This window comes from Meleagris gallopavo, chromosome 9 (genome assembly GCF_905368555.1).
Source record: "Meleagris gallopavo chromosome 9, MGAL_WU_HG_1.1, whole genome shotgun sequence".
Taxonomy (NCBI): Eukaryota; Metazoa; Chordata; class Aves; order Galliformes; family Phasianidae; genus Meleagris; species Meleagris gallopavo.
Window position 1 is genome coordinate 13,566,744 of NC_139412.1, and position 27,205 is coordinate 13,593,948.

Consider the following 27,205-nt stretch of genomic DNA (forward strand, 5'->3'; position numbering starts at 1 on the left):
CAATTAAAAATCTGCACACAAGTAATCTTATCCATGTCCATCTGGACACCTTGAAAAACTAGTCAGTGTGTTTACTTTCAGTGTACTTGCAAACTATCCATTTATTAACCTCTGTTTACTTACCAGTCCCAGAATTTGCAAGATGCTAAAGTGATATACAAACATAAACCCAGTAGATAAAAGAGCCCACCAGAAATTGGAGAGTGGTTCTGGAGTGTAGATCCCTTGAAAAGAAAGGAATACATTAGTGTTCAGTTAGTATTCAGCTGAATTGCTATGTCCATCAAACACTCATGAATAATCTTCTCTTTTCTCTGTGGATGCTAGGGCATCTGGCTTTAGCTGATAACTTACTGAATACTATTATAATAATTAATATTTGAGAGCTTTATTTCTTACCTGGAGCATCCAAGATAATTTCCTCCCCTCCTCCCAGTCCAGCATTAAAATGTATACTGTATTACCTCATTAAACATACCTATTCTTCACCAAAAACAGTGATTTTTATCTTATTTTTCCTTCTACCCCAGAAGTAACAAACCATTCCAAAATGCAACAATGGTATTCAATGAAGTCTTCAAAAATCATTCTACTCATATTTAAACTCCTGCTTCTTATGAGGACTATGAGTTAAGCATGATAAAACTAACCCAGGTAGTGGGAGGGTACAATAGTCATATTAGCCTTTGCTAAGTGGCATATTTGGGAATTACCAGGAAGATTTAAGACACTTCAGCATATGCTGTGCAAGTCTGAAAGGGATTCAAATTTAACTACACATGCATAGCTTGCTATGACAGTACTCACTGGACTGAAGCTGGTACAAGCGTGCCTATGCATGGGATTTTACATAGATAAAGGCAAATAACTGCTGTTATCTGCTTTGCCACACCAATGTATGGTGGTGCATGCTGTCTCAGTTTTACAGTCCCCAGAGGACTGCTGTCTCAATCCCTGTTGCTCTGTTAACAATTTTTTTTTCTGCATGGTTTTCTCCCACAGTTTTTGCCCATCATGCCAATCTAGATTATTTCAGGTATCTACCTCAAAATTAATCTAATTTAAATAGAATTTTCTGCAAGTAAAAATATCCTTATCAATATTACTTACACTCTATGTTCTAAAACTGTTTATCTATTCATTGGCCACTCAATATTACAGCTTCTCTGTTGCTTGTCAATAAAAACTAGGCAGTTGATTGCATGCTTGAATGACAGCAGCATATATGCCCCCAATATATCACTCATTATTTATTTAACAAGCAATAATGTCAATGTAATTATCCAAAATACAACTGCACACCATGTTTAAGTAAGCAAATTGTTACTGTGTGCTGCCACAATAAATAGGAGCAGGGAAGCTACTTTAAAAGCAGAAGGCAGCTTATAAGATTTCTTATCAAGTGGGTGGGTGAAGGTCAGAGGAAGCAAAATCCTAAGGTAGAAATCAACTCTACAAAGTGGAGTTCTGCAGTTAAAGGGAGAAAACTCACACAGCTCTAATTCTTAGAGCATGCTTGCTAAGTATGTTAGAAGTGCAGGCATCCTATTTAGTATCTTATTTAGAAACCATAACCAGAAATCTTCACTTAAACAGCATTGAAATTCATTAAACTTCACTGCCTGAAAACATCAGTAAGACAGCAGGGAAGTGATAATACCTTGCATATGGTTTTTCATTGTAGACATCAATAGAAGAGCAACTAGCCTAGGTGTTGGAGTTCAGGAGACCAGGACTCTATTTTTGGCTGCACCACCAGTTTAAAGTGACCTGATCAAGCTATACAGAAACACTCTGCATAAAGAAAACAATCTGACATCAAAGTGTTAGTGTTGTCTCTGTAGTCTGATGGGCATGTTTAACCAAGATGCAAAACAAAATAAGATTTAATTGAAGAATAGATTCTGTTGGAACACAGGTCATCATCAAGTCCTGACTGCTTCAGGCTAATCAAAAGTTAACACGTATTACTCAGGGCTTTATCCATATGCTTCTTCAACACTGACAGGCTTGGGGCATCTAAAACTGCTCTAGAACAGCTCACAGGAATTGGTAGTAGTGCTATATATCTATCTATTTGATTTCATGCGAACTTGCCCCGTTGGCAGTAGCTTATGTTATACCAGAAGTTTCTGTAAAGCCTGTGAACAGACACTGCTGAGGTAAAGGAAAGCTCAAATCCAGACCTTGATACTGAGGACAATCTGTGTGCGGGCAGAGGATAAACACTAAAATAGCCATATGAATCCAGCTATGGAACAGGAGTAGTGAGAGAATGCAGTCATTAAACGACGCAGTAAATCTCACAAGATGACAAAATAGATCAGTGGCATAGTTTGGCTTTGAACCCAAGCTTCTTGCGTCCAGTCAGGGAATCACGTTTCAAAAGTCACTAAGAAGAGCTGTTCAGGTTCCTCCAGTTAAGAATTCCACACTGCTGCATCCTCTCTTTGTTGCAAAACCTTAAAGAAAAAGCCACCACTGTTGACTCTCGGCTGATACAGCCTTTCAATCTCACTATATAATAGAAAATTTCCTCCTTGGTAGACTTGGCAATCCTGAGAACAATAGCACTATTTTCAGCAGCAGCAGCATTATCTGGACATCAAGGAACAAAAAGGAGGCAATGAGCTCCACAGAAAAACATTTCAGAGAGCTCTGGATTCCCAAGTGCATTTTGGGGAACTAATTTTAAATTCATACCTGGGATATTTTCTGTACGTTTCTCACTGGATAAATAATCACTACAGATTTTATTACTCTGCAGTCCTGCTATTCAACAGATGACTGTTTAACAGAGCAGTGTGATCTATTTTCTGAAGTAAAGTCTTAACAAAAACACGCAAGCGGGAAAACTGAGACCCAGCCGAGTGGTGGTTTGAGTGGCCTGTGCTGGCTTTGGCAAAAGCTGTTTGCTGCTTATATGGGAAATCCATTTCAGTACGTAGCAGAGAGGTTCACTATCTTGCTATCCACTAAAGATCACAGGCAGTTCTTACATGTTAAGCACTTTCAAAAATTCAATCCAGCTGCCAGGCTGGCACTAAATCCAATTCTCAGAAATGCTCATGCTCCAGACAGCAGGGACTGTTCCAAATCAGGGTCATCCAAGTAGGCTGTAACATTTGTTCTTGTGTTGAAATGCCACAGCAGCAGATCTTACAGTTTAGATCAAACTTCAGCAGCACTAATAGGAAGGATTTCACACAGGTTGAAGGGCTTAGGAATCATCATCAGCTTCTGAAACAAGTATTTGTATGACCTTGAACAAGCTCTGCATTTAATTTTGACATACAGAAAATGGAAGCATGGCTTTAATAATCTAAAGATCAACGCAAAGACTCAATTTCTTTTATATTAGTTTTCATCTCCCCCCACAAAGTCTCACATTGCTTCCAGTGTTATAAGTGCATAGTTAACTTATGAATTACTGATTTCGTTTACAAAAAAAAGGATTGTAAAAATCTGAGCACAATTTAGTAGAAAGTAAAATAAGGTGCAGCACAGAATTACTTCTCTGCTTGAATTAGAACCTAAATGTAGTACAATTTTTCTTTTTTTAATTCAGTAGAGTTTTAAAATCATCCTTTGCTCCTAATGTCTAGCTTTCATTCCCACTGTATTTGATAGAGATTTTTCAGCTTAGTATCCTCCAAAGTACAGCTAGGCCTGCTAAATCCAGAACTCAGCTACTGCAGATTCGTCATTTTCAAGCTTGCAGAAAAGGTGAGGGCAAGCTTGCTTTCACTTTATTTCCCTTAATTAAGGGGTAATTTCCAATAGTGTGTATGTTTTGGCCTACTGAGGTAGCCTAGAGCTTCCTTCCAGCAGAGAAAAGGATGTTCTCAAAAGGGTAGGCTAGTTCTCACCTGAAATCTGCTATTTCCCCCTAACTGTTCCAAATCCATGTGTTGATTTCATATATTGCCTTATGCCAGGAGATTTCTAGTTCTTGACTTTCAGCTATGCTTGTCAAAATCAGCTTGGACAGGGGATCTTGTATTACCTATTCCCATCACAAACTACTGTTGATAACTATATGGAAGGTTCTTCCTCTTCCATGTGCATGTATGTGTAGTGCTAAAATATTCTCCTAAACTTCTGTCTCTTACATGCAGAGAGAAGACTAACAGATCTTGGGCCCATTCACAGAATGCCACATCACCACCATTATTTAGTTTAAGTGTTTCACAATAGAAAACCATAATTGCTTAGTGCAAAAAGCTCAATGGGTCATGTGGCAGAGGCACTGTCCCCTCCCCTTCCTCTCCAGCTTCCTTAAACCAAACAAGATTATCCTAAATGACCACACCACAAGAGATTGTAGTATGAGCCTACAGCCAGAGCAGCACAAATCTCTTGCTACTGAACAGTGCCACAACTACCCTACTGCTCTGAGCACTCCGCTCCAAGCACTGCACCAGCCACTTACATCTAACACAGGGGATCCAGGGGCAGAGATATGCTGAAATAGGAACACAGGAACTGTCAAGGGAAGAGTGGGAGCATGATCAGATGAGAGTGAACCTTACACAATGCACAACACTTAACAGATCTATAAGATTAGGAGGTACATTGGAAGAGATGTACCCCTCATTACAAAGTATTTCACCGAGGCTGGAGATAAACTAGATTTATGACAACCTAACTGTATTTAAATACAAAATCAAAGTTTTCCTGGATTGCTAATGTTTACCATAAACCCTGATCTATAACTTCATTTAAAAGATATGGAAGACTATCATTAAATACAAGCAAGAGTCACAAAATGGCAAAGTGGCTGAGAAAGGGTACAACAGCTAAAAACGTGTTTAAATGTGCTGATATCCCACTCTTGCCAGCAAATCCTTAGTAGCAAAAAGAAGAGCATAAGTTCGGTTCCCCAGCTGCTTTAATTGCACTTCCTTGTTTACAGCTACAGGAAAACTGATCCTTCCATCTGTGCCTCTTATGTGTTCTACATCTTACAACTGAGCCCAGCATCTCATTAGGTAAAACACACTGCAGTGCCCTTAAGAAAGCTGGCTCTACAGAGCAGCTTCTGTCCAACTTCTGAAGCATCACAGCAGCATGCTTTGTTGCAGAGGGAAGTTTGTGAGCTTCTACTGACTTTCTCACATTGCTAGAAAAATTCTTCTCTTCTTCAAAGCTGCCACCTTTGAAGGCAGCTAGATCAAAAAAGAGAAAGGCCTCATGACTTCAGTCAGAGAGAAAGTTTCTTTTTTGCTTATGAGAAATACATATAAGCTGAAAAGCCTCTCTTTACTCCTAGCAAACAACTAAAGTACTGAGGATCAATCTATCTGTCCATTTGTGCACAGCTGTACAACAACAGCTCTTAAAGAGATGAAGCCAGATTGACTTGACTGTCCAGAGTTTGCCCAAAAGGAGATTTTATTATTCCCTAAATTACAACCAAATTAATTTACCATCTCCACAGTATGTACAACCTCCTTTTGAACTTTGAGAATTTGCACAGCCATTTTAGCAGAGTGAACGCTAGCGACCCTTCCCCCTGCAGGAGAAAGCATCAGAATCATGCAGCAATTAAGTGACACCAAAACAAAGGCCTCTGATTAAGCATGTAAGATCTTCAGGTACTGTTCATACACCAGATTGCACCTTAAAGTAACAAAACCCTAAGAACACCAACATCCATGTCTACTTCATCATGTTATTAAATCTACCAAACAATAGTGGGGATCTCAGAACTCAAGAAAGAACATCTCAACACTGCTGTTAGGGAGTCCCTAGAAATTAACTCTTATTCCAAACCACTGTGGAATGATACCATTCAGTCACAACTTTCAGAAAATAACAATTCCACTTGAAGCTCTGAAATCAGGGGCACACCTTATCTTGTCAAATCCCTCAAAAAACTGGCAAAGTAGCTTGAGGACTAAGATGGTCAGAAACTGAGATCTGAGGCTACTGAAGTGCGGACTGGAAACTTTTCATTGTGTTAAGAGTATACAGTTGGCAAAACTCAGTCCTCTAAGACAGAACTGAAAGTTTCTAATACTTTGTTCTTAGAAGGTCAGGTTAATAATGCACTGTTGAAATAGCTTTGACAGCTCATGACATCACATTTGCTCAGCTGCCATCTCCCTAAGCCTTCTACCAGCCATCTGTATCCCAGTAGCAAAAAGCATACTTACTTGCGCATACTTGTATGTTTTAGAAGACCAGCTGAGTTGTAATTAATGTGTTTTTCCATGAAGAGGTTGACTCCCTGCTCAAAATTCACGCTGCTGTGGTTCCATCTTCTTCCCTCCACCCTAACACTTCATTTCTTTCACCTCCCTTCTGCCAGTCCTAGCATCCATCCGATGCCACAGTAATCCAACCCAGGAACTACAAAGCCGTGGCATACATCACAGGGCAGTGAGGGTCTCACTCCTGAGGACAACGAAAAGCAGCGACCATATACACAATTCTGCATCCATCCTATTACTCTGGTTCAGCCTATCTAGCTATTTCAGGAATGCTGTATCCTGCCAGAGAGTAGCATAATTTTTGGCAGAGTTCACAGGCTGTATTCGTCCAGCAAGAAAGCTGCAAATAGCAGATGCGTTTCATGAAAGAGCTCCCTTGAGTTGGGAATCTTCTGTGCTGACCTATTATATCTGCATCTGCTGATATTATATCTTATCTCTGCTGTACATGAGACCCTCTTACTGAAGTTAAGAGACATATGAACCAAATCAGCATTTAGTTTGCCTAGGCTGGCATACATATGTATGTATACATAAATAAGTGCACTTTTAGAAAGGAAATATGTTAGAAGGTTAAGTAATGAAATTTGTACTCAATACAGAGGGAGAAGGAAGAGGAGAGAGATGCCTTATCCCTGAATAAGAACACATCCCTGAGCAATGAGCCCTCAGTGAGTTCACTAAGTGACACTGCTGAGAGATGCTCAGAGCTCACCCTTCAATTTGAGTGACAAGAGGGGACATGAAGGCGATACTGGCAGCGCAACGTGACCTGTCTTCTCCACTGTAAGGAGTAACAGGGAGAGAAGAAAAAGAATTACAGCCCTCCTTACTGTCACCCAGTTTCCTGTCCAAAAGAAAATGCTTTAACAGGTAACTGAGTCTGCGTGCATGACTGATGTTTGATTAGCATGCCAACAAAACCTGACATGCCATTCTCTGCCGAATGAGCCTCAGATCATCTCTGCTCAGTCCTCCTTAAAGGAATATTAACACTGAGTTCCTAACAAAGCAGTCAGTGATATCAGTAGGTTCCCAATAAAAGGAGTGAAGGATTACACTTTTTCCGCATAAAATCCATTCAATTTTTCCATTTTTTTCTACCAATTTTCTTCTCCCAATTATAACCTACAATTTGCTGATGGAAATTTCTGTTTAAAATACAAAAATAAAGCTGCATGACAATCAACATCAATGGTGATAAAGCAATTTGCATGGGATACAGTTAGAATAAAGGATATGATCTACTCAAAGCATCTTTAAGCAAGTGTAAGTAAAATAACAATATTAGCACATGATAGCAGGCTAATTTTCACAACATTCATACATTTAACCTCCTGTGGCATTAGTCATAACTACTTAAAAATTTTATGGATCTTTGGTTAATGAGGTATTACAGTCAGTGAGGTGGCCAGGAGCTGATCACATTAAGAAACTGAAGAATTGAGTTGCACAGTATTGAGTTGGAATAATTAGCCAACATTTTGCATAGAAACATCACTGCTATCATTTCAACATTAGATGGCAGCAAATACCTGTACGCTGAGAACAGGCAAACATTTACAAGAACACATTAGGGTGACAACTGTACAACACAAAGCCCTTGACTACAGTCTAATCAGCCCCAAACAAGTATCTTAAAATGACACATTATACAGGAACTTCAAAGACACAAGAAGAACTGAGGTGGTGACACCACATGAGCTTAGTGCGTCGTTGCCTACAGCAGCACACGGCTGGTCACTCTTCTTAGCCCCCCTCCTTTCTGTAACAATTACAAGTTTGCATAATTTCTACATCTAAATCACATCTTAACATTCTGACAAACTGCACTACCAAAGATGGACTAAAATAAAGCATGGCCAGCATATGCCACTAGCAAGAGAGAAAAGAGTGACTTAATGAATTATGGTACTTTACCCTCTACATCACTTTTATTTAGTTTCACTCAGTAGTGGGCAGGAAAAAGGTTATAGACCTATATTGCAAATCATAAGTGATTGCTAGTATAAAATACAAAACACCACTGTGGAAGAGGCTGACTGAGCTTGTTCTAAGTATTCTTCAAATTGACATCACACCCCTGGTATTGTCATTAAAGGCTACTAACAGCTGGACCATACATTACAATACTTTATTTCCTGTATGAAACTATTCAGCTCTGATAGAAAATGCAGGTTGAGGCAAATCAACACTGAGGGAAAGACAGCATCATACTAGATGCAGATATACAGCATTAATTTCTAGGGAGCAATGATCAGAGTACTGCTGCGTAGTGGAACGATTTTGAATTCCAGATTTTATGAACTATTATAGTACAACATAATGCAAGACAGTAGAATGAATGTCAAGCAAGTTAGCTCATAGCCCTAATGCATCTCACAAGGGACATGCAAGAAAGCAATAGTCTTGAAGACACAGCACACAACATAGAACATTACAAGATGCCAGAGGCTACTCAAGGCGACAAAACATTAGGCCAACACGTGCTAGGTACACAAATCTTTGTTTTATGTTATCAGAGATGCAACTCCAACATACCACCAGAAACTGTTAGGTAACAACATACAGCAGAGAGCACGAATAGACTTTGTGGTAACCATTTAGCACAGCTAGTTCAATGGCTAGAACCAATTCAACATAGGAAGGGTAAATTGCCAACCTACCTCCTTTTCTCAGCAGATAGATGGGCACAACATAGAGCATCACATGCTGGATGTAATAAATTTCCATTTCAAATGGAAGCTGAGGAATAAGGAAAAATATTTGTGAAGAAAAATATTTGTAAACATATTTCATCATTAACAACTGGAACCATTTTCCTTAAGCCCCGTCACAGTGCATTCTGTTCAGTTCTTTTGTCACCTATGGCTGTTACCAAAGCAATGGCAGACGTTAATGGTCAGTGCTCAGAAAATGCACTTAGCTGTACCCATTCCATCTCCCTCACCACAAACACAATGCAGTATTTCTCAATGAGAATTCTCAAAATTGGTCTGAAGCACAACAAAGGAGGCAAAACATAAAATTGCTCTTTTCCTTTTCCTCATTAATGTAAATTTCCAGTAACAATGCAAAACCCCAAAGTAATCAAAACAGGAACTATATTCACAAAGACAACAAACTTATAAAAGAAAATTTTTCTGTTAGTTTGTGTGAGATAGAATTCCATAGAAATGACTTTTGCTTACAACCATTTTTAAATACATGAAAGAAATTGCTAAGGGATTCTGTTCAAAAATCAAAAGAACGGCTTGCTTTATGGCAACGTGCATGAATATGTGGAACAGCCCAGTGTCTCTAACACAACAGGTGATATCAATCAGTCTTCAAGCTGCAGAAGGATGCAAATAAACAAGTAATCAGTTAGTGGTAAATCAAGTTTTCCTCACCTGCTCACAGTTTTTTGGAAAACTGCAATTCATCATCTGCATATCCATGTAACTTTCACAGGACAAGTCAGACAGACTGCACTAAAATAATACTCTGCTAAAAATAACTTGAACCACAACTCCCAGTTCAATCTGAGCCCCTTAATCCCAGCCCAACTAATTCTAGCTCTTGATCAGCTAGAAGAAGTGGCAGACTGTTCTGAATGTCATTCCATCTGTAATTGGTTTTGCCTATATCTACGTGTTAAAAGATTCAAATTAAAGATTCAGAATTCAACCTCTTGTTGCAGCTTCCTTACAAAGCTGAAAAACATGGTTTACTATTTTATTTCAGATGTGAAAAAATGGACAATACTACTGAGTCTGAATTCTCATAGGAGCAAAGCAAACCCATTAGTTTTGACTCAAATGTAGTATCATTCTACAAGCTAACATGAAACCAGATGCAAGTACTACTTTCTTGGCTTTTGTTCCAATTCTAAACAAACAATTAACTAGGAAGAAAAAAAAATCAATAAGAGCCTTCCCTTTTTGTTATTGTTCCAAGACAATGAACTCAAAATATTGAAACAGAAACATTACAAAAAGTTCTACATCAACAGAATTGAAGATAGGATCTTCACACAGTTCAGTTTTCTTCTTATAGAACAGCTAATAAACAGCAGGTAAGTAATACAGTGAGGTTTGAAATTCTAAAAAATACATATATATATATATATATATATATATATTATTTTTAAGATGTTAAAACCATCAGCTGGATTTTTTTAGTGTTGGCATCCCTGAGCTGACACTATCACTGTCCTGTGTGCAAACTCCAAGATGTTCTGCCAGCTCCTGGGAAACAGCAAAAAACCTTCCATACAATCTGCTGGGTGATTTTATTCCAAGGATTCTACACCAAAACATAGAAGTATGTGAGATAATAGCAGGCAAAAGCAAGAGCTTCACTAAAGTTGTAAGGTGTAGTGAATTTGAATCTTTTCTTCTGTTGCCCACTGAAAGACACTGAGAGCAAAGAAAGGGGATCAAAACAATTCAGAAAGAAGCTAACACGGTTTTTCTCACTGGAGGAAAGATCTGTACCTCTACCTGGTGGAGCCACACATTTGAGAAACAACAGATCCTGATACACACAACACAGTATGGGAAACTTACTCCTGCCAAGCAGCATTCTCTGTTCAGTCTCTGTTCTTTCAGAAGGGCTCCTGCACTCACTGAGCTGTGAGGGTCAGTTACACAAACACGATGTTCAGGACACTTCTGAGAACAGAGCAACAGTTGTTTTCCTGCAGTAGTGTTGACAGTATTTTTGTTTGTGTGAAACAAAACATTCTTTTCCCCACTATGAAAGATTGTTTGTTCTGAAGATGGGTGCATTTCCTGGCATAGAGCTGAAAGTGCATAGTTTCTGTACAGCCAAACACTCACACTGTGCAGTCAGACAACAAACAGAAGAACACACGCAAAAGATGGGCTACGAAGCTGTACACAGCAGCTGGCTCACCCAGTTCTAAAGGTCTCATCTGTAAGTTACTTCATCCATAAAACACTCATTTGCAGATAGCAGGCAGGTATCCTGTACCTGTAACAGAAAACTGAAAGCAAAGAGAAGGAGGAAGGGATCACCTGTAGGGCCAGGACGTAAAGATCCTCTTCAGCAGGCGATGGAGACTGAGAAATTCAGAAACCAAAAAACCTCTTATTCACACAATATAAAGTAAATCGAAGAGCTACGTTGGTCCATCTTGTCTTTGACTGTAGGTGCTCACAAAGGCCACGTGTATCTAAACTTGGGCTTTGGCAATCTCTGAAGCAGGCCCTGGTCCCAGGCTTGTCCTCTCCTTGTTTCTGAGAGGGAAAATCTTGCAGCCACTCTAAAGGGTGGTACCTCTCTCATAGCAAACTGATGGAGTACGGATTAAAAAACCCTATTTTTCCTCCACCTGTCCCCTACAGAGTGCCAGAAACACTGGTTATTTGTTCCCAAGATACACCAGCCTAAAGTCAGTATATTAAACTGCCAAATTATTTCACGTATTTTTGGACTCTTCTCTCCCTTACCAGCATCATGCTTTCCTGCATTTCGTCCCATCCCTTCCATGGAGTTTTAGAGTAACTAATGGTACAAGACAAAAGGACAGATTATCTATTGCTGCTATTAACTTGCACTCTAGGCTCCCTGACAGTCTCAATGAATACAAAGTACAGGCTACCTTGCTACTGAAAATAAGTAAATTTTTCTCCTTTAAAGATTCTTGTTTGCAGAAAAGCAGATCTGCTCCTCGTTCATTCATTGGTATATCAAAATCAAAACATGCTAACAAAGCACTCTGTAACCGAGCATTCAGACCTCTCATTTTTAACATGTAGTAATGACGTTTCTGTTCAAAACTAAATGGTGTTTTGTTCTTCCAGGAAGAACAGCAGCCTATGATGCAGATTCCAAAGTGCCACACTCCCCAGGCACATGCTTAAAGGTCCTCTGCTAAGTGCCAAGAACAGCGAGCACGCACTGAGCCTCATCCCAGGGAGCGGTCAGTTACGCTCAGAGCTACTGGGCTAAATAAACACCATTTCATTGCTTGCAAACCTGAGGGAAAGAGAAACTGTATGACGAAGGATTAGAGCACACCTTGTTCCTTCTGAGTAAAAGTCACAGCCATCAACAGCAGTTCTCTGAGCGTGTAACAGGGTAACCTAACATAAACGTGGTTCTGTCCTAGGGAAGCAGTGAGCTCCTTCCATTGACTGCACTAAGCTTGGGAAAAAAATAATCTCAATTCAGTGCAGTCTTAAGCCCAAAAGTCAGATATTCATATGAAAGCTTCCCTCCAGAAGGTGCAGCACAAGATCCATTTAAACTAGCTTAAACCCACTGTGACAAGGCAGCTGCTTTTCAGTGCACTATGAGGTTGCTACTTTGTTGTTTTCTGAAAGTACTCCTCCTTCTGTTAATTATTTATACTTTAACTGTATAACAACAGCTCAAGTACTGTACCTAGAAGAGCTCTCATTCCATCGTCCCCCTGTAAGGACAGCAGAGCATGACAGAAAAAAGGAATTGAAGGATTTCAATTCCCAGGTCCTAGCCTTTTCTATAGCACAACCAGCACAAACTAGTCATCCTGTATCAGTGGCTTTCTTGAACATCAGCAGTAAATCAGGTTTGTAATCTGTGACAATTAGTTTGTTAAATGTGATCGGTAATCCAGAAATTAAAACCACAGACAGGTTTTTTTATTTCACTACTAAAGCAAATCATAGCATAGATCAATCAAAGAAGAGGAATACAAAGGTATACTAAACATAAAACTCATAGGCAAACAGCTGCTAGGCCTAGGTAATGAGTAACGGTTATCCCTCAGCACATTCAGGATTGTGACAGCAAATCACTTACTTGGTAGAGGAGAAATAGTGCCAGAGAAGATCAGAACAGTCCAAAGACAGACGTGAAGACTTCAAACAAACAAGCAAAAAGCCAACAAAAATACACAATGACAAAGAAGGGGCTTTTTGAAAAGAGTTTTATCAGGATTCATTTCTCCAGCAGACATCCCAACAGGCAAAAGGCCAAGACGCTGCACAGTGCTCCAACCACTGCTACACTACCTGGGCATTTTTGCAGCTCAGACACCTCCAGCTTACCTGACATAGAGAGAAAAGCAACCTCCATTTATGTGAAGAGAGAGAAAGAGTGGAAAGAAAGAAATATGATGATGAAATAAAAGGAATACCAGGGCTGCAAAAAACATCTGCAGAGAAGGATTAAACATTCATGTGACATGTGAAAGTCTGAAGCAGCTTTCCATAGTTTTACTGCAACTATTTCTTGCCATTGTATTTAGGGGCAGTGTTTCAGTTGCCTGTCACACATCCTCTTCTTTGTACACTATAAAAACAAATTCTCAAAAAAAATTCCAAGTAAGTGTGTCAGTCAGCATCCATCCTCACAGCTGTTCTACACAACCCAGGCAGTACAGAGAATGAGAGCTGAATTTCCTTAAAGAAGCACTAACTTAAGTTTTATCTAGTTCTCATTTTCAGCTAACCCTGTTAGTGCAGAGAACATATACTGAGGGAAAGAATCAGCATCTGTACCTGCTACCGAAGTATTAGCAAGTGTGAGCACAGTCTTAAGAGTTATAGGAAAGCATCTGTTATGTCTGCAGAGTAAAGATGCAGTAGATCACAGGACTAGGAATGTGACTACTTTTACTAGACTACAAAAGCCAGAAAATCCAGGTAGGCTAAAAGCTTGCAGGATTCCAACCCATAAAACACCCAAATTCTGACAACCTGTAAGAGACCTTTTTTCTTGGTGTGCAGCTACTGAGGATGAAGTTTACTAAGAAAGCCAGGAGAACATGGAGCTCAGTGCAACACTGTTCTCAGCAGAATGCATTTCTCCTTCCGTCAGGGTTTTGAGTATTTGACCAGCATTACACACGAAGTTTACCGTGTTTCAAAGACATCACTGTCTCGTGATCGGCCCATTTTTATCATACAGATCAGCTCCCATTAATGACACTGTGGGCTCAATCAGGCATTTACAGAGTTAAGTGTAAAAAAGTTTTAGGTAATAAATAATACTAGTTTCAGAAATAGTATTTTCCAGTTCCTCTAGAGATAATATTTGGACTACTTCCCACCACCAGCAGGAGGTAGATTTTTATTATCAAGTAAAGGTGTGATTGTAGGTTGCATTTACAGGTATCATTTCGATACACAGAGTAGAGGTAACAGCTGAAAGATGCAGAAATATGGACTTTAGGACCTACTGGCAACCAAAGCACAGTTTCCCTACAGACTCCAGCATGCAACTGTCCTGTTATTTTTCCTTGTGCCAGACAGATTAGGCCAGTTTAGCTATAATGCCACATCCTACCAAAACTTATCCCATTTTGCTGTTCAGACAAAGGCATCTCAGACAAACTGTTGAGTGCTGTGAATTGTTTATCACCTTAACGTGCAATAGAAATGCAGTGGACAAAGATCAGAGGTACTGCACACTGTGTACAGTGAGTACTGCTTAGAGTTTGATTCTGGTCCTAAAACAGATTTAGAATGTGTAACTCTCGAGCCAAATAGCTCTAATAATAGAATTCAGCAGCTTCTAGAAACATTGAAACTGCACCATCCCAGCTGCATCCCAGCAAGTTCAACATCTCTGGGACTTGTCCTAATTTTTACTTTATCTATATCAAAATTTTCAGGACATCAACTGGAAAAAACAACAATATCATATACTTTAAAACCAGCAGCAAGTTTCCTTTAAAATTTGATCACTGCAATCAAGTTCAAACAATGATAGTTACTCTGAAGGCTTGGTTTATGTGGTAGTTAGATGAGATTATTCACATAGCTGGGATATTAGAACATCCCATATAACTTAAACAGAGTAAGAAGAAGTTACTTATTTCTATATTTCTCATACACTTCCAGCGTCCCACCTGGCATCCTAACAATATGATTCCTTTAGCATCTTCTCTAACGTCTTAACATCTTTAGCTAAAATCTGATTGAGTTTTTCAGATGCAAGACTTCAGCATTTAAGGCTAGATCTCAAACCCTTATCACAGCTTCTCACTAAATGAGTGTGTATGCTTGCCTCACAACTTGTGAAGCCAGTTGGGTAGTTCATTATCTCACATACCAGATGACTTGTTCTTACCGTGGCATTTTGTAGCATAAATAGGCCTATCATTCAAGTTCCTTAAGTAACACTATTCCATCCCCCTCCTGTCAAAGTGATGCCCTTCCAGTACTGAAAATACAAAGTTGATTCGCTGAGCATCTTAAGCACAGCACAGCATTCATCTTATGGTCACCTATAACTCCATGCTTCTATTATGTACAAATCCACTTGTTCCTAAACATCCATCCGTCAGGTGACAATTAACTTTTCATTCCCTATCCATAAGTTGCAAAATGCAGAAGATATTTACAAAGAAAAAAAATACTTCTAATATTTTCTCCTGCTCTCACTAATGATTCACAATTGGCTGGTGTGTACACACTACTGCTGAACTTGCTAAGTTAGCAGGCTAATTTAGCCAAGGGACTACAGGTCACCAGTAAGCATCTGCTGTCTGTAAGATAACCAAGAGACAATCCACTTGGAAGAGAGGCTAAGCAGAATGTCAGCTCAAGACAATGAAAACTATGCATCTCCTAAGCTTAAAACACATCTTATGTGATGAAAGATAACAGCAACCCACCTTCGTGCTCAGTGAAACATACCAGTTTGGTTCTACAGGTTCACAAAGTGATGAGACAACAGCCTTCTGCTTTTCAGTGCACACAGGCCTCAGAACTCTTGCTCATCTGTCCCTAGACAGCATCTCCCTCCCCACTTCTACAGCAACAGTTGTGTCAGGTGCCCAACCTTTCATGCTCTTAGTTTGTGCCAGACACAATATATTACAACTGTTTACAGACAATTAAGAACACAACATCTTTGTATTGAAATGTATACACTAAAATATACTTCTTAAAATATCACACCAGTGAAATCAAAAAAAGATGAGGTATATTCTTGGCCGAATCAAACATCTCTTCATTTAGATACTATAAAACAACATGGACAGAATTCATGTGTTTTTTGTTTGTTTTTTAACTCCTAAGTTGTAAGAGAAATTTCTTGCTTTTGTTACAATGTCAGTGTAATTGACAGTAACATTTACAGAGCAGAATGTGTATCTACCATGACAGAATTTGGGCCAAAGCAGCCATGCTATAAAACATCACCCAAATTATTTTATGCCTGAAGAAACACTGAAAAGAGACAAGCCTGGCAAGCAGCTGTTAAGCCAAAAATAACCTAAGCTGTATTTACTCCAAAAATACTTGCTCTTGGACATTATCCTTTGCCTCCTTTATCCCTAATTAAGGACAGATTTTTATAAGTAGTCCATATTTTTCCCGTTTAATCTCCACTTCCCTCATTTAAATGAGATCTTCAAAACAGCACAGAAAACACAAGTTAATAAATAAATATTTCAACATTTTAACCTGAGAAGGTAATGTAGAAAAGTATTTTGTTATGCTAAGCTTAAGAACTAGATAGTTTGAAATACAAAGTGAGGTTTGTGCTCCCACATATCAGGGAAAATCAGTACAGTATATACATTTTTTTAATGTCCCTTCAGCAGGAATTAGTTTTATTAAAACACACTGGCAAACTGCACATAAGCAGCTATATATGTATATATATGTACATAGACACACACATGCATACACACATGCATGAATATATATTTTTCCCATTTGTAATGCTTTATATATTTTTCCACCTATATAGAAAAGAATATACATAGTTAAAGAGAAGGAAAGACAAAATAAAACTTGAATAAACTCTGTGGTTACTTTACTACTAAAATCTGAATAATGACTCAACTTGGTGTATGCATGTGTTTCATGCATTGAGGAAAGTCCTTACTGATATATAAAAGCCTACAGACGGATAATCCTCTCTCCAGTAATTAAACTGTGTCTCAGGGGAAATTTTTCTTATCTTAAACAGAGGAAGAAGGAAAGCATACACAAGTCCAAAGTAAGACTCAGTTTTCAAGTCTCCTAGATACAGTGTGGACAGTCAACATGGCATATCATCAAAATTCAATACAGATGCTGACTTATAGACTTAATCCTATTAAGACTGCCTAGATTTGTAAATGGACAATCACTAATGAGATTTGTAACAGAGTCTGAAGTCCATAACAATATCATTAACTCACATGCTATGTAAATATAGATATGAATACATTATCCAGACACTGTAAACATGTAAGCAGATGAATTTAAGTGAACTCTGTTTTAAAACAGACATTTAAATGGTTGCAGAACAGAAAAGATTTTTGCAAATTAGACATGGCCCTCTATACCCAGACTAGCACATCCAAGTCCTTCATATGCTGAGGGCCCCACAGCTGAATGCAGTACTGCACAACAGCAGAGTAGAGGTGAGAATCACCTCATTTGACCTGACAACTACACTTCTGATGCTGCTCAGAACATGGTTGATTCTCTGGGCAGCAAGTGCACATTAGCAGCTCCTATTCAGTTTTACTTCCACCACATACTTCTCTGCAGGGCTCCACAGTATTTCTCAATCGATTTGTTGCCCATCCTGTATTTGTGCTTGAGACTGCCCTGACCCAGCTGCAGGACTTTGCGTTTGGTCCTGTTGAACTTCACACTGTTCACATGGGCCCACCTCTTACATCTGTCCAGGTCCCTCTGGATGGCATCCCTCCCCTCCCGTGTGTCAATAGCACCATGCAGCTTGGTGGCATCTGCAAGCTTGCTGAGAATGATCTTGATTCCACTGTCTGCACAGCCAACATGGATGTTAAATAGTGCCAGTACCAATACTAACCCCTGAGGAACACCATGTTTTACACATCTACATCTGGACATCAAGATGTTGACTGCAACTTTCTGATTGCAGCTATCCAGACAACTCTTCATCCACTGAGTGGTTCATCCATCAAATCCACATCTCTCCAACTTAAAAAAAGATGTCATGCAGGACAGTTTCCATATGCTATACCCAAATCCAGGTAGATAATACTGATTGCTCTTTTCTTATCCACCAATGCTGTAACCTCATCATAGAACAAATCTGCTTGGCACTATTTGCCTTTACTGAAGCTATGTTGGCTGTCACCAGTCACCTCTTGGTTTTCCATGGGCTTTAGCAGAGTTTCCAAGAGGATCTGCTCCATAGCCTTACCTTGCCAGACACAGAGGTGAGACTGACCAGCTCTGTTGTTTCCTGAGTCTTCCTTTTTACCCTTTTTAAAAAAGGAGTTAGATTTCTCCCTTTTCAGTAACTAGGAACTTCAGACTGCTACAACTTCTCAAATACGATGAACAGTTGCCTTAGCAACTTCACCCACAAGTTCCTTTAGAACCTCCAGATACATCAGATTAAGTCCCCTGGACTTGTGCACATGCCACACCCTATTCTATGAAGTTTATTTCAAAGCCTCTTGTGTTTTACCTCTGTTCAGAGGCCAGGCCAGAACTGTCAAAATACTTTCTTCTACACCTAGAATAAAGCAGTGTTAACTCTCCACACTGATTTATAAACATAATCACAAAAATTCCAGGATTGGAATTTTGGCTCCATCATAGAGATTTGTACCAGGATTCTACAGCCTGGTAAAATGAACTACATACAGTAAAATGAACCAAAGGTGAAATAATCTTACAGATAAAAACTTTTAGAAATAAATTAGAGAGGAAAAGGAAAGATACAATACACTCACCAGGCGTGTATTAACGACAGGAAACAGCAATGCCAAGAGAGCCCCATTCAGCATATGCATCTGCAACCTTAGAAAAGAGGAAGTTTTCAGACTGGAAATGAAATGCAGTATTTTCAATTTTTATGTAATATCTCTTCAATAAAAAGCAGTCAGTGATTTGAGAAAATTTGAATAAAGCCACAGTTAAATGCAATAACTAGGACAAAGCCTCTCTTTAAATACACATTTAAATACTTTCCTAAGTAGGACTGCTTTCTGTAATGAGCTTTGGATTCCTAGAAGGCCTAGGCTGCCCATTTGTATTAATCCAGATCATGATACAGGTTGTTAAATGCTTGGAATTTTGCTGTTTATTTGTCTTTCAGAGCTTGAAAGAGTATATTTGATAAGGTTTTACTCCTGTGCGTCTTTACATGTGTACAACTTCAAAAGTAGTGCAAACCCCAAATTGTTCTTCAAATGTCATTTATATGTCAGAGTGTCAAAAAACAAAAAGATCAGTTCTGAAAAGCAGCAAGTATTGTGGCCACTGCTTTGCAACCAGTCTTTTGGAAGTGAGCAGGAAATCCAGGATTACCCAGACACCAGGCATATTTTGCACTCTCTGAGATGAAGAGGGACTATTATGGTATCCCTGCATTTGGCCTGCTGCCTGCTCCAATAAGGAACAGCAGGAAGACGCTGCAGCCACAGAGCAGCACTTCCAAAGCACTTTCACAAGGCAGACCCCCAGAATCACTTTTCCAGTCATTTTGCATGTCCTAAGACAAGAAAGAGCAGAGCGAATCCCATAGTGGCGACCACAGCTCTTCTTGGTTACCTTTCTGTCTGGGAAACACCACGACCCTCCCCACATTCCAACAACTTATTGGGCTCTTCCTGCACACTGGAAACCCTTATCATTTCAACAATTAGTAACAATATTTTCTAAAATGCTGCTTATCTTTGAAAAAAAATACTCAAAATCAGCAAGGATTTGCTTTAGTTAATTTTCTTTTTAAAACTAGACACATACTGAGTATGTACAGTGTTCAATGAAGACCAAATACTAATTTTGGTGAGGATAATCAAAAGGTACAAGGCACATGAAATCAAGTAAGCAAGCACACATTAGTCTGTGGAAGGAGGAGTGTAGTTTCAGCTGTGACTGAAGGTGAGGTATATTGCTAGTGAGACCAAAACCATCAGAACAAAAGAACCACAGCTATGAGGCTGTGCAGTCAGCTTAAGCCATTACCTTTCTGAAGGATCATTTTTCAGCTCCTACTGAATATACATCTTAATATTTCATTACTTAAAGCTGTGATTAATTTCTAAAATACATTATGCAAAGTAGACAGAAATGTAGTAAACAGGAGGCATTACCTGAAGAGAATCATTGCAGCCCGACATGGAGGGCAAGCAAGAAGAAAAATCTGAAATATCAGAAACAAATTTAAATTAATGATATGATCTTTTAGACTCCATTATCAATATCTTTCCTTCCAAGCTCTGGATGCAACAACCCATTACTAACTAGAAGAACTGTTTTACAGTAAAGATGGAAAAGTCTAAAAAAACATTAACAAATTCAAAGGCTTACACATTTTTATGTAAATTCACATTTTCTAGATGTAAAAGGATTACACAGTACGAGCAGCATCCAGGGTTGAGTTCTGCCAATGTCTATCTGATATCACTGTTTTAAAAACAAAACAAAAACAGTCTTTCCAAGGCCTCACGTAAAGCAGAATACTGTTCTATCAACCACACAGTCCTCAGTCATCACAATCCTCACAAAGTCCTCGTGCTAGTGACCAAGTGCTTATCCCAACAGGCCTCCCTTTGCTGCAGCAGCACAGGTCCCAGTTCCTGGAGCTTTAAATTGAGATGGTTCTATAAAAGCCTCTTAGTACTTCCCACAGTAAGGCTCTCACAGTATCTGTTCTACAGATAAGCTTAGTGGTCACCTTTAAACATGCCCACTGCATCACTCAGGAGAATGTTTTCAAAAGTTCTGCAAGCATGTTGCCAATTATTAGCCACCCATTTCACAAGTCCAAGAATAACACAATACAACAAATATTATATTTGTCTTTCTTTGCAGATCACACTCCTACCATAAATAGGATCGGATTTAAATCATTATGTAGTAAACTACTGTTGCAACTATGCCCCACATAAATTCAGAAGATAATCACCATCCTTTGATACTGCTATTTAATACCTCTCACGGTAGGTTAAAGCACTACATATCAGCAAGTCTTTAGATATGAAGAGATGACAGAAGTAAGTGCTCAGTGATAATTATATTGTACGCTACTGAAAATAAGAGAATTCCTACACAGTTTGGTTTACTCTCTGAAAAAAAAAATGTTTCAGCAAATAAATGGAATTGTGATTTTTATTGCTGTTGCCAAAACAAATTCACAATAGATCAATTCTCTGCCAACATACAAAACTATCATTAAACCACTGCAAAGTGAGAACATTTGGAGAATGTGCCTGTTTTCAGGGCAGCTCACCAGACTTTCTCTCAAGTGCTGCAGGACATATCTGTGCAGATACAGACACATCACATACCTGCTGCACAAACTGCAGAAAAGCCAGTGCCCACTATTGATCCCCTGGTTCTAAGCAGGGCTTTACTGTCATTACCAAACAATGAAAAGTAAAAGAATTCTGAATATTTTATTTCCAGTTCAGCTTAATACACCAGCATTTAGCTTTCAATTTAGTTATCAATTTTTCCAAGTTTTCAGTTCAGCTATCCTATGACTTCCCCAAGCTCCTAAGTCTGACAGACAGATGTTGCTTTTGAAGCATTGTTCATTCACATCAACATGGAAAATATTCTGCTCTTGCATTTTCTTATTTCTTTAATCTTAAAAAAAAAATAAATAAAAAAGCAGCTTCCTCTTTTCTCTTTTTTTGTGCATACAGAGAAACAGGAGTGTGTCTTAATCACATCACTCACTTCCTTTCCTGACACCATGCAGAGTGCTCCAAATACCAAGTCTGCGTGCTGCCTCCTGGCTGAGTATCACCACGGAGGATCAACAATAACTAATATTAAGGATTATGGCACTGTTATACAGGTTGAGATGAACATCTATAAAAGTACTTCATTACCATGAAGACCAACAAGACGACCAACAGATGCACAGCTACTTATTTCCAGTTCAGCTCCACTGTAAGAAACAGTTTTGAGAACTAATGAGGCAAAACAAGGATTTAATATTTCCAACTATGCAACTCCCTTGGTTGGGGGGAATCTTTCAGAAAACAGGTTTGAGGGCAACAGAGAAAGTTAGAACGTTTATGCTCAAGCTTTACAGTAACAGATCTTCAAATGTTTCAGCGCTAGCAAATTAACACCGAGCACTTTCTCTCTAAACATGGAAGTACTTTCCCATGATAAATGAACCTCATAATCTGTTAAAAGGGACTCTTCACAAGAAACATTTGTATTTGATTTTCAAAGAACTGTGTCACTGAGTAGATTTAAACATCATAAAAAGCATTTCTGTGAGTTCAGTTCACACAGTAATAAATGGCCCAAAAATAATCAAGCTCCCAGCAGACAAGCTTGCAAGCTCTAACACAAGTGTTCACGTCCCCATCCCAAAATCATACTACATTTCTCTGTCATACTGGAAATAAAATCCTTTCCTTGTGGGGAAAAAAAACAGCAGTTTGAACACCGAACAACATCATATCAAATTAGTGCATAGCTGTGAAGAATTCCCAGCCTCTGCTTCCCTGCTGGCACTCCCAAGGATTTACACACACAGCCCATCTCAGGTGTTGCCCCACCTCCTCACTGGGAGAAAACCAAGCTATAAGATACCCTCCTTTGTGTTACATGTCATACAATAAAGTCAGGGCACAGTTCTGACTGCTCCCATCCACCCTGACCTCTCTCCAAAAAGCACAGAGATGACAAGCATGACCAAAAGACTCTTCAGCCTGTTAAAAAATGGACAAACAAACCTTGTAGGATGTTAAGTAAGAGAAAGAGAAGGTACAAAATCACGAGTAGCCTTGAAGAAACATACAGGCCAGTCGTAGGAGGGGATAGCACTGTGAATAAGGACATTCAAGTCCTTTCCACCAGCACAGGACCAGAAGATTACCCAGGAATAAGCTGTAAAGAAATTCACAACGCTGTTAGATTGGCAAACTGAGGTTAACTTCAACTTTAAGGATCGTGATGAAGGTAGAAGTCAAAGTCAGAGTAATTTCTAACTGCTCTGCCATAAATACCATTGTCCATCCCAATGGGAAATATTTCTAGCATGAGAAACTGCCTGGCCAGCACCCCCTGCACAAGCCCAAGTACAAAGGTCACACCACAGCACATGACAGATCAGCAGGGCTGTTACCATTTGAAGACTGCAATGTACAGGATTGCTCTGCTTAACTGTTCCTTTACCAAGACAAAATCAGAAAGAAACAGACCTCATTACTAACTCAGAGATGGGTTGCAAATCCATCTATTCCATGTTCCCCTTCTTTGAGCCATACTCTAAAAGAAAAAGTTGTAAGTAATATCCATGGGATTAGGACAGACTGGAAAGTAAAAGGAAAAGGATGGTGCTTTTCTCCTGTAGCAGTAAATTTTAAATTCTAAAGCACACATGTATGTGAGTTTGTCATCAGGTATTCCACGGAGTTGCCAAGAAATACCTTGTTTAAGTTCCATGAATTTCAGAGAACACTTCTTTCTTAAAGCTGATTGTATTAACTGTTTACGTTGCCGTAGCAAGCAGAAGAGCCTGTATATAAAAAGCCTACTCTGAAGACTGTAAGATCATAACTTTACTTGAGTGTACTGAGAAAGCTTCTTTAACCACTAGCATGATCATGTGAAAGACCACAGATCTGAAAGATGCCTTGTTTCTACCTTCAGTCAAAGGAACGTTGACCTGCGGCAAAACGTTTCTTCATCTGGTTATAGATAAATTGTTCTCCTCTTTAAGGAGTGAATACAGCAAAGCCTATTAGGGCTCACTCCACCATTAAGTGAGGTCAGCAGTGAGACAGAAACACGCATAACAAATATTATCTTGTCTGATCAAAACTAACTGGAAGGACAAAAAGCAATTCAAAAGATAGCAGTGGAAGAAAAGAACAAGTCACACCACTGGTAGCCAATGACACAACACGAGGAAATGGAACAAAACCAAGGAGGTCCAGACAGGAAACTGGGAAAGATTTCTTTACCACGAAGGTGGTAAAACACTGGGAAAGGCTTCCAAGAGGCAGCGATGCCCCACGCGTGCCAGCATTCAAGTGGCGTTTGGTCAGCATCCTCAGTAACATGCTTAACTTCTGGTTAGCCCTTTCTTATGTGCATTAAGGTACTCCCCACAGCTGAAGATATTTAAAGACATTTCAAAAGCTAAAGTACCTTTTAAAGGTCAGGCTAAGTATTTTTCAGTGTGAAAAAAAATTCATCCCCCTCCAGAGGTGAAACATAAGACAAGGTACATTCAAAGCTGGATAATTTATGGACAAGGCTTTAAAGCCTAAAATTCATTTTTTAAAGTAAGTTCAAAGCAATCATTCAATCATTTATCAGAAAGCAGCAGTAACAGCTCCATCATGCAGCTTCCATTCAGTGTCCAGGTTCAGTTTAGACACTGACTGTTTGTGCACAAACTATCAATTAAGCACAAAACAGCAGTATCATTTAAAAGCCATCTGTTTGCCTTCTAAAAGAAGTAACTTTAAAAAAAAGCAAAGACCAACACTGGTTTAATGTTACTCTTTGAGATTGCCAAATCTGAGGAGAGAAAGATCAGAAGATCTTACATTCTCTTTGCTAAACAGCAGCAATTTGAATTTGCTTAATATTTTAGGACAAAAGTACAGCTCTCCTACTGCAGCTTAATTGGTCCTGTAGAATTTTTTATTCAGCATTAAGAACACTCATAACTCAAAGCAACATTACTGGCAGATAATTCAGTAATACCACAGTAAGAGTCGCTCCTGTGGTCTGTAGAGCAGACTGTGAGAAATATGAGCATGTCAGTCCTTCCTTCCAGCCTCACAGCTCCACTGAGATAAAAGAAGCACACTGAACTATTTCCATCCTCTACTCTACAATCTAATGTTTCCTAAATTAACTATGGTCCCTTGGACATCCCTGGTTAGCCTTCCCTTCCATTGGTCTAGCTACTTTACTTACTTTACTCACCTTCTTTTACTGTCTGAGGTGAAAGATTTATAGATTTCTCATGTGTTAGGGTTAATTATTAACATAGGACTAAGCTACTTGTATGGTGTGCAGTAGAATTAGTTATATTAGTTAGGACATCTTAGAAACAGGGATTTCAGAGAGAAGGTGTCACTGAGCTTATTTTCCTTCCTTGTTCTCTAATCAACATTTGCACCATCCCTTTGCTGGCTGACTTACTTCCTCCTCCATTCCCAGCCTAACACAATTAGCAAAACCTGCAAAACAAACTTATTTGGGGGGGGAAAGAACAAAAAGACTGACAAAAGAAAGTAATATTCAATTCTTAACAAAATTATTTCATACTGAATTTAGATTAATTTCTATTTATACCTCTTACTGACACTGAGAGAACTTGCAAGGTTTCTCAGGAAGATATTCACGTGGATATTGGTCTGTCTTCACTTTTGTTACTTTCTCCTCTGAGCATAACATTCCATATCCACTTCCTACAGTAGCAGAATTTATGTAAGAGGCCTGCTCTACTTTTCCTCAAGTCTCCAGTGCCAGAAGGACATCTGGAACATTTTCTTGTGACATACAATTATGTGCTGGATATAAGCAGCTCTTTCAAATTGAACAATATTCCTGCAATATTATTCAAGAGCAAATTGAATAATATTCCTGCTTTGTTTTGTTGTTTGTTGGGGGTTTTTTTTGTTTGTTTTTTTGTTTTTTTTTTTAGTTGCTATGGCACATTTTCAAAAAGATGACATTAAAGAAACAATGTTAAAAGATCAGGGAAGCTGAAAATTAAAAAAAAAAAGTAAACTAAGAAAATCAAAGAATTAGAAACCTTAATTCATCCAGGCATTAAGTCTCAGGTCTTCAATGAACCAATCCTCCAAACAGTATCTCCTCACCCACCATTCCTCTCCGTCTCTCCCAAATAACAAACATATGTTTTCAGTTCTGCCTGTTCCTTCCTTCAAAAAATCCAAACAAACAACATCCTATCTCACTGTATCACAAGAGTAGTTGAAAAATAAACTACTCATGTTCGCGTGGGGGAAAAAAATCATAATTGGTACAAACAATTAGAATGTCCCACAGGAAAATATTTTTAGCACACAACTTGAATGGTATAACAAATGTTTCTGGCTTTGATTTTTTGGCTACACTGGAGCATCTTCAGCCTCAGACAGTGAAGGTCAAAACACCTGCTTTCTACACATGGAAAAGTTCAACTGCTCCCTGGTCTTCTGCAATACTGAACAACAATATAAGCCTTTGTTCAACCGAAGAAATGCAGTAAAAAAGTATGAATAAAAATGTTTTTCTCCCAGTACTCTGGGATCACACCACAGAACCCTAAATGGGAAAAAATAGAAGCCATTAGCACCCCCACCAATGCTTCCTAGTCAAATATCCTTAATTTGTTTCTCATATTGCTAAGGAGGATTCTAATGGTCGATAAGGATTTCTCTGAACATCTTCCATAAATCATTTTTCACATTCATTTCACATTCACATTAATTCCTCAAGACGTGAGAGGCACAGGCTAATCTTCCTGTGCACAGAGAGGCTTTACCAATGAGAAACCAAGCAAGAGTGCTTCTTATATGTCAGAAGCTTCCAGAAAAAAGAGCACTTCAAGTTTGTGGGCTGATGCACAAGTTAGATGTCAGAAGGCTTCTACTTCTCCAAGTGGTTATTACCCAATGATTCTGTTACAGGTAACTAACCGGATATTTGGAAATCATTTTTGATTGCATACAGTGGACAATACCAATTGCATATCCTACAGTGAGAAGTATCTTTAAAAACATTAAGACAATTAACATGTAATAGTTTTATTATTACAGAAGCTCATTTTCCTCAAAGAAACAGAAATACTAATACAATCCCATAAAAAGCTACAACATAGAACAACATATTCCTGATAACGTTCCTGGAAAATGCCATCAACTGCCAAAGTATTACACTAGAAACTATTTACTTGGCAGTCTGAACAGATGTGAACCCTTACTGTATCTATCTAAAGCCCTGAGGAAGTGTCACGAGAAACACGAGTCCTGTTACACATCCAGCAGGTTTCAAATTCATGGCACAGAACTTCCTCTGGCTGAACATCACCACGGCTCAGGTTGCTGTACGTCATAC

General features: G+C 38.9%; 1 protein-coding gene across 2 annotated transcripts in view; it reads right to left on the reverse strand.

The window, feature by feature from the left end:
• Positions 1 to 27,205, reverse strand: part of TMEM164 (transmembrane protein 164) — a 40,794-nt gene that overhangs the window by 6,031 nt on the left and 7,558 nt on the right. For both annotated transcript variants that reach the window (XM_085230708.1, XM_085230707.1), the window contains exons 3-6: positions 20,248 to 20,297; positions 18,883 to 18,949; positions 8,882 to 8,960; positions 124 to 224 (exon numbers count right to left, since the gene is read on the reverse strand). In XM_085230708.1, the coding sequence (XP_085086834.1) occupies positions 124 to 224; positions 8,882 to 8,960; positions 18,883 to 18,949; positions 20,248 to 20,297 (297 nt within the window). The remainder of the gene's footprint in view (positions 1 to 123; positions 225 to 8,881; positions 8,961 to 18,882; positions 18,950 to 20,247; positions 20,298 to 27,205) is intronic.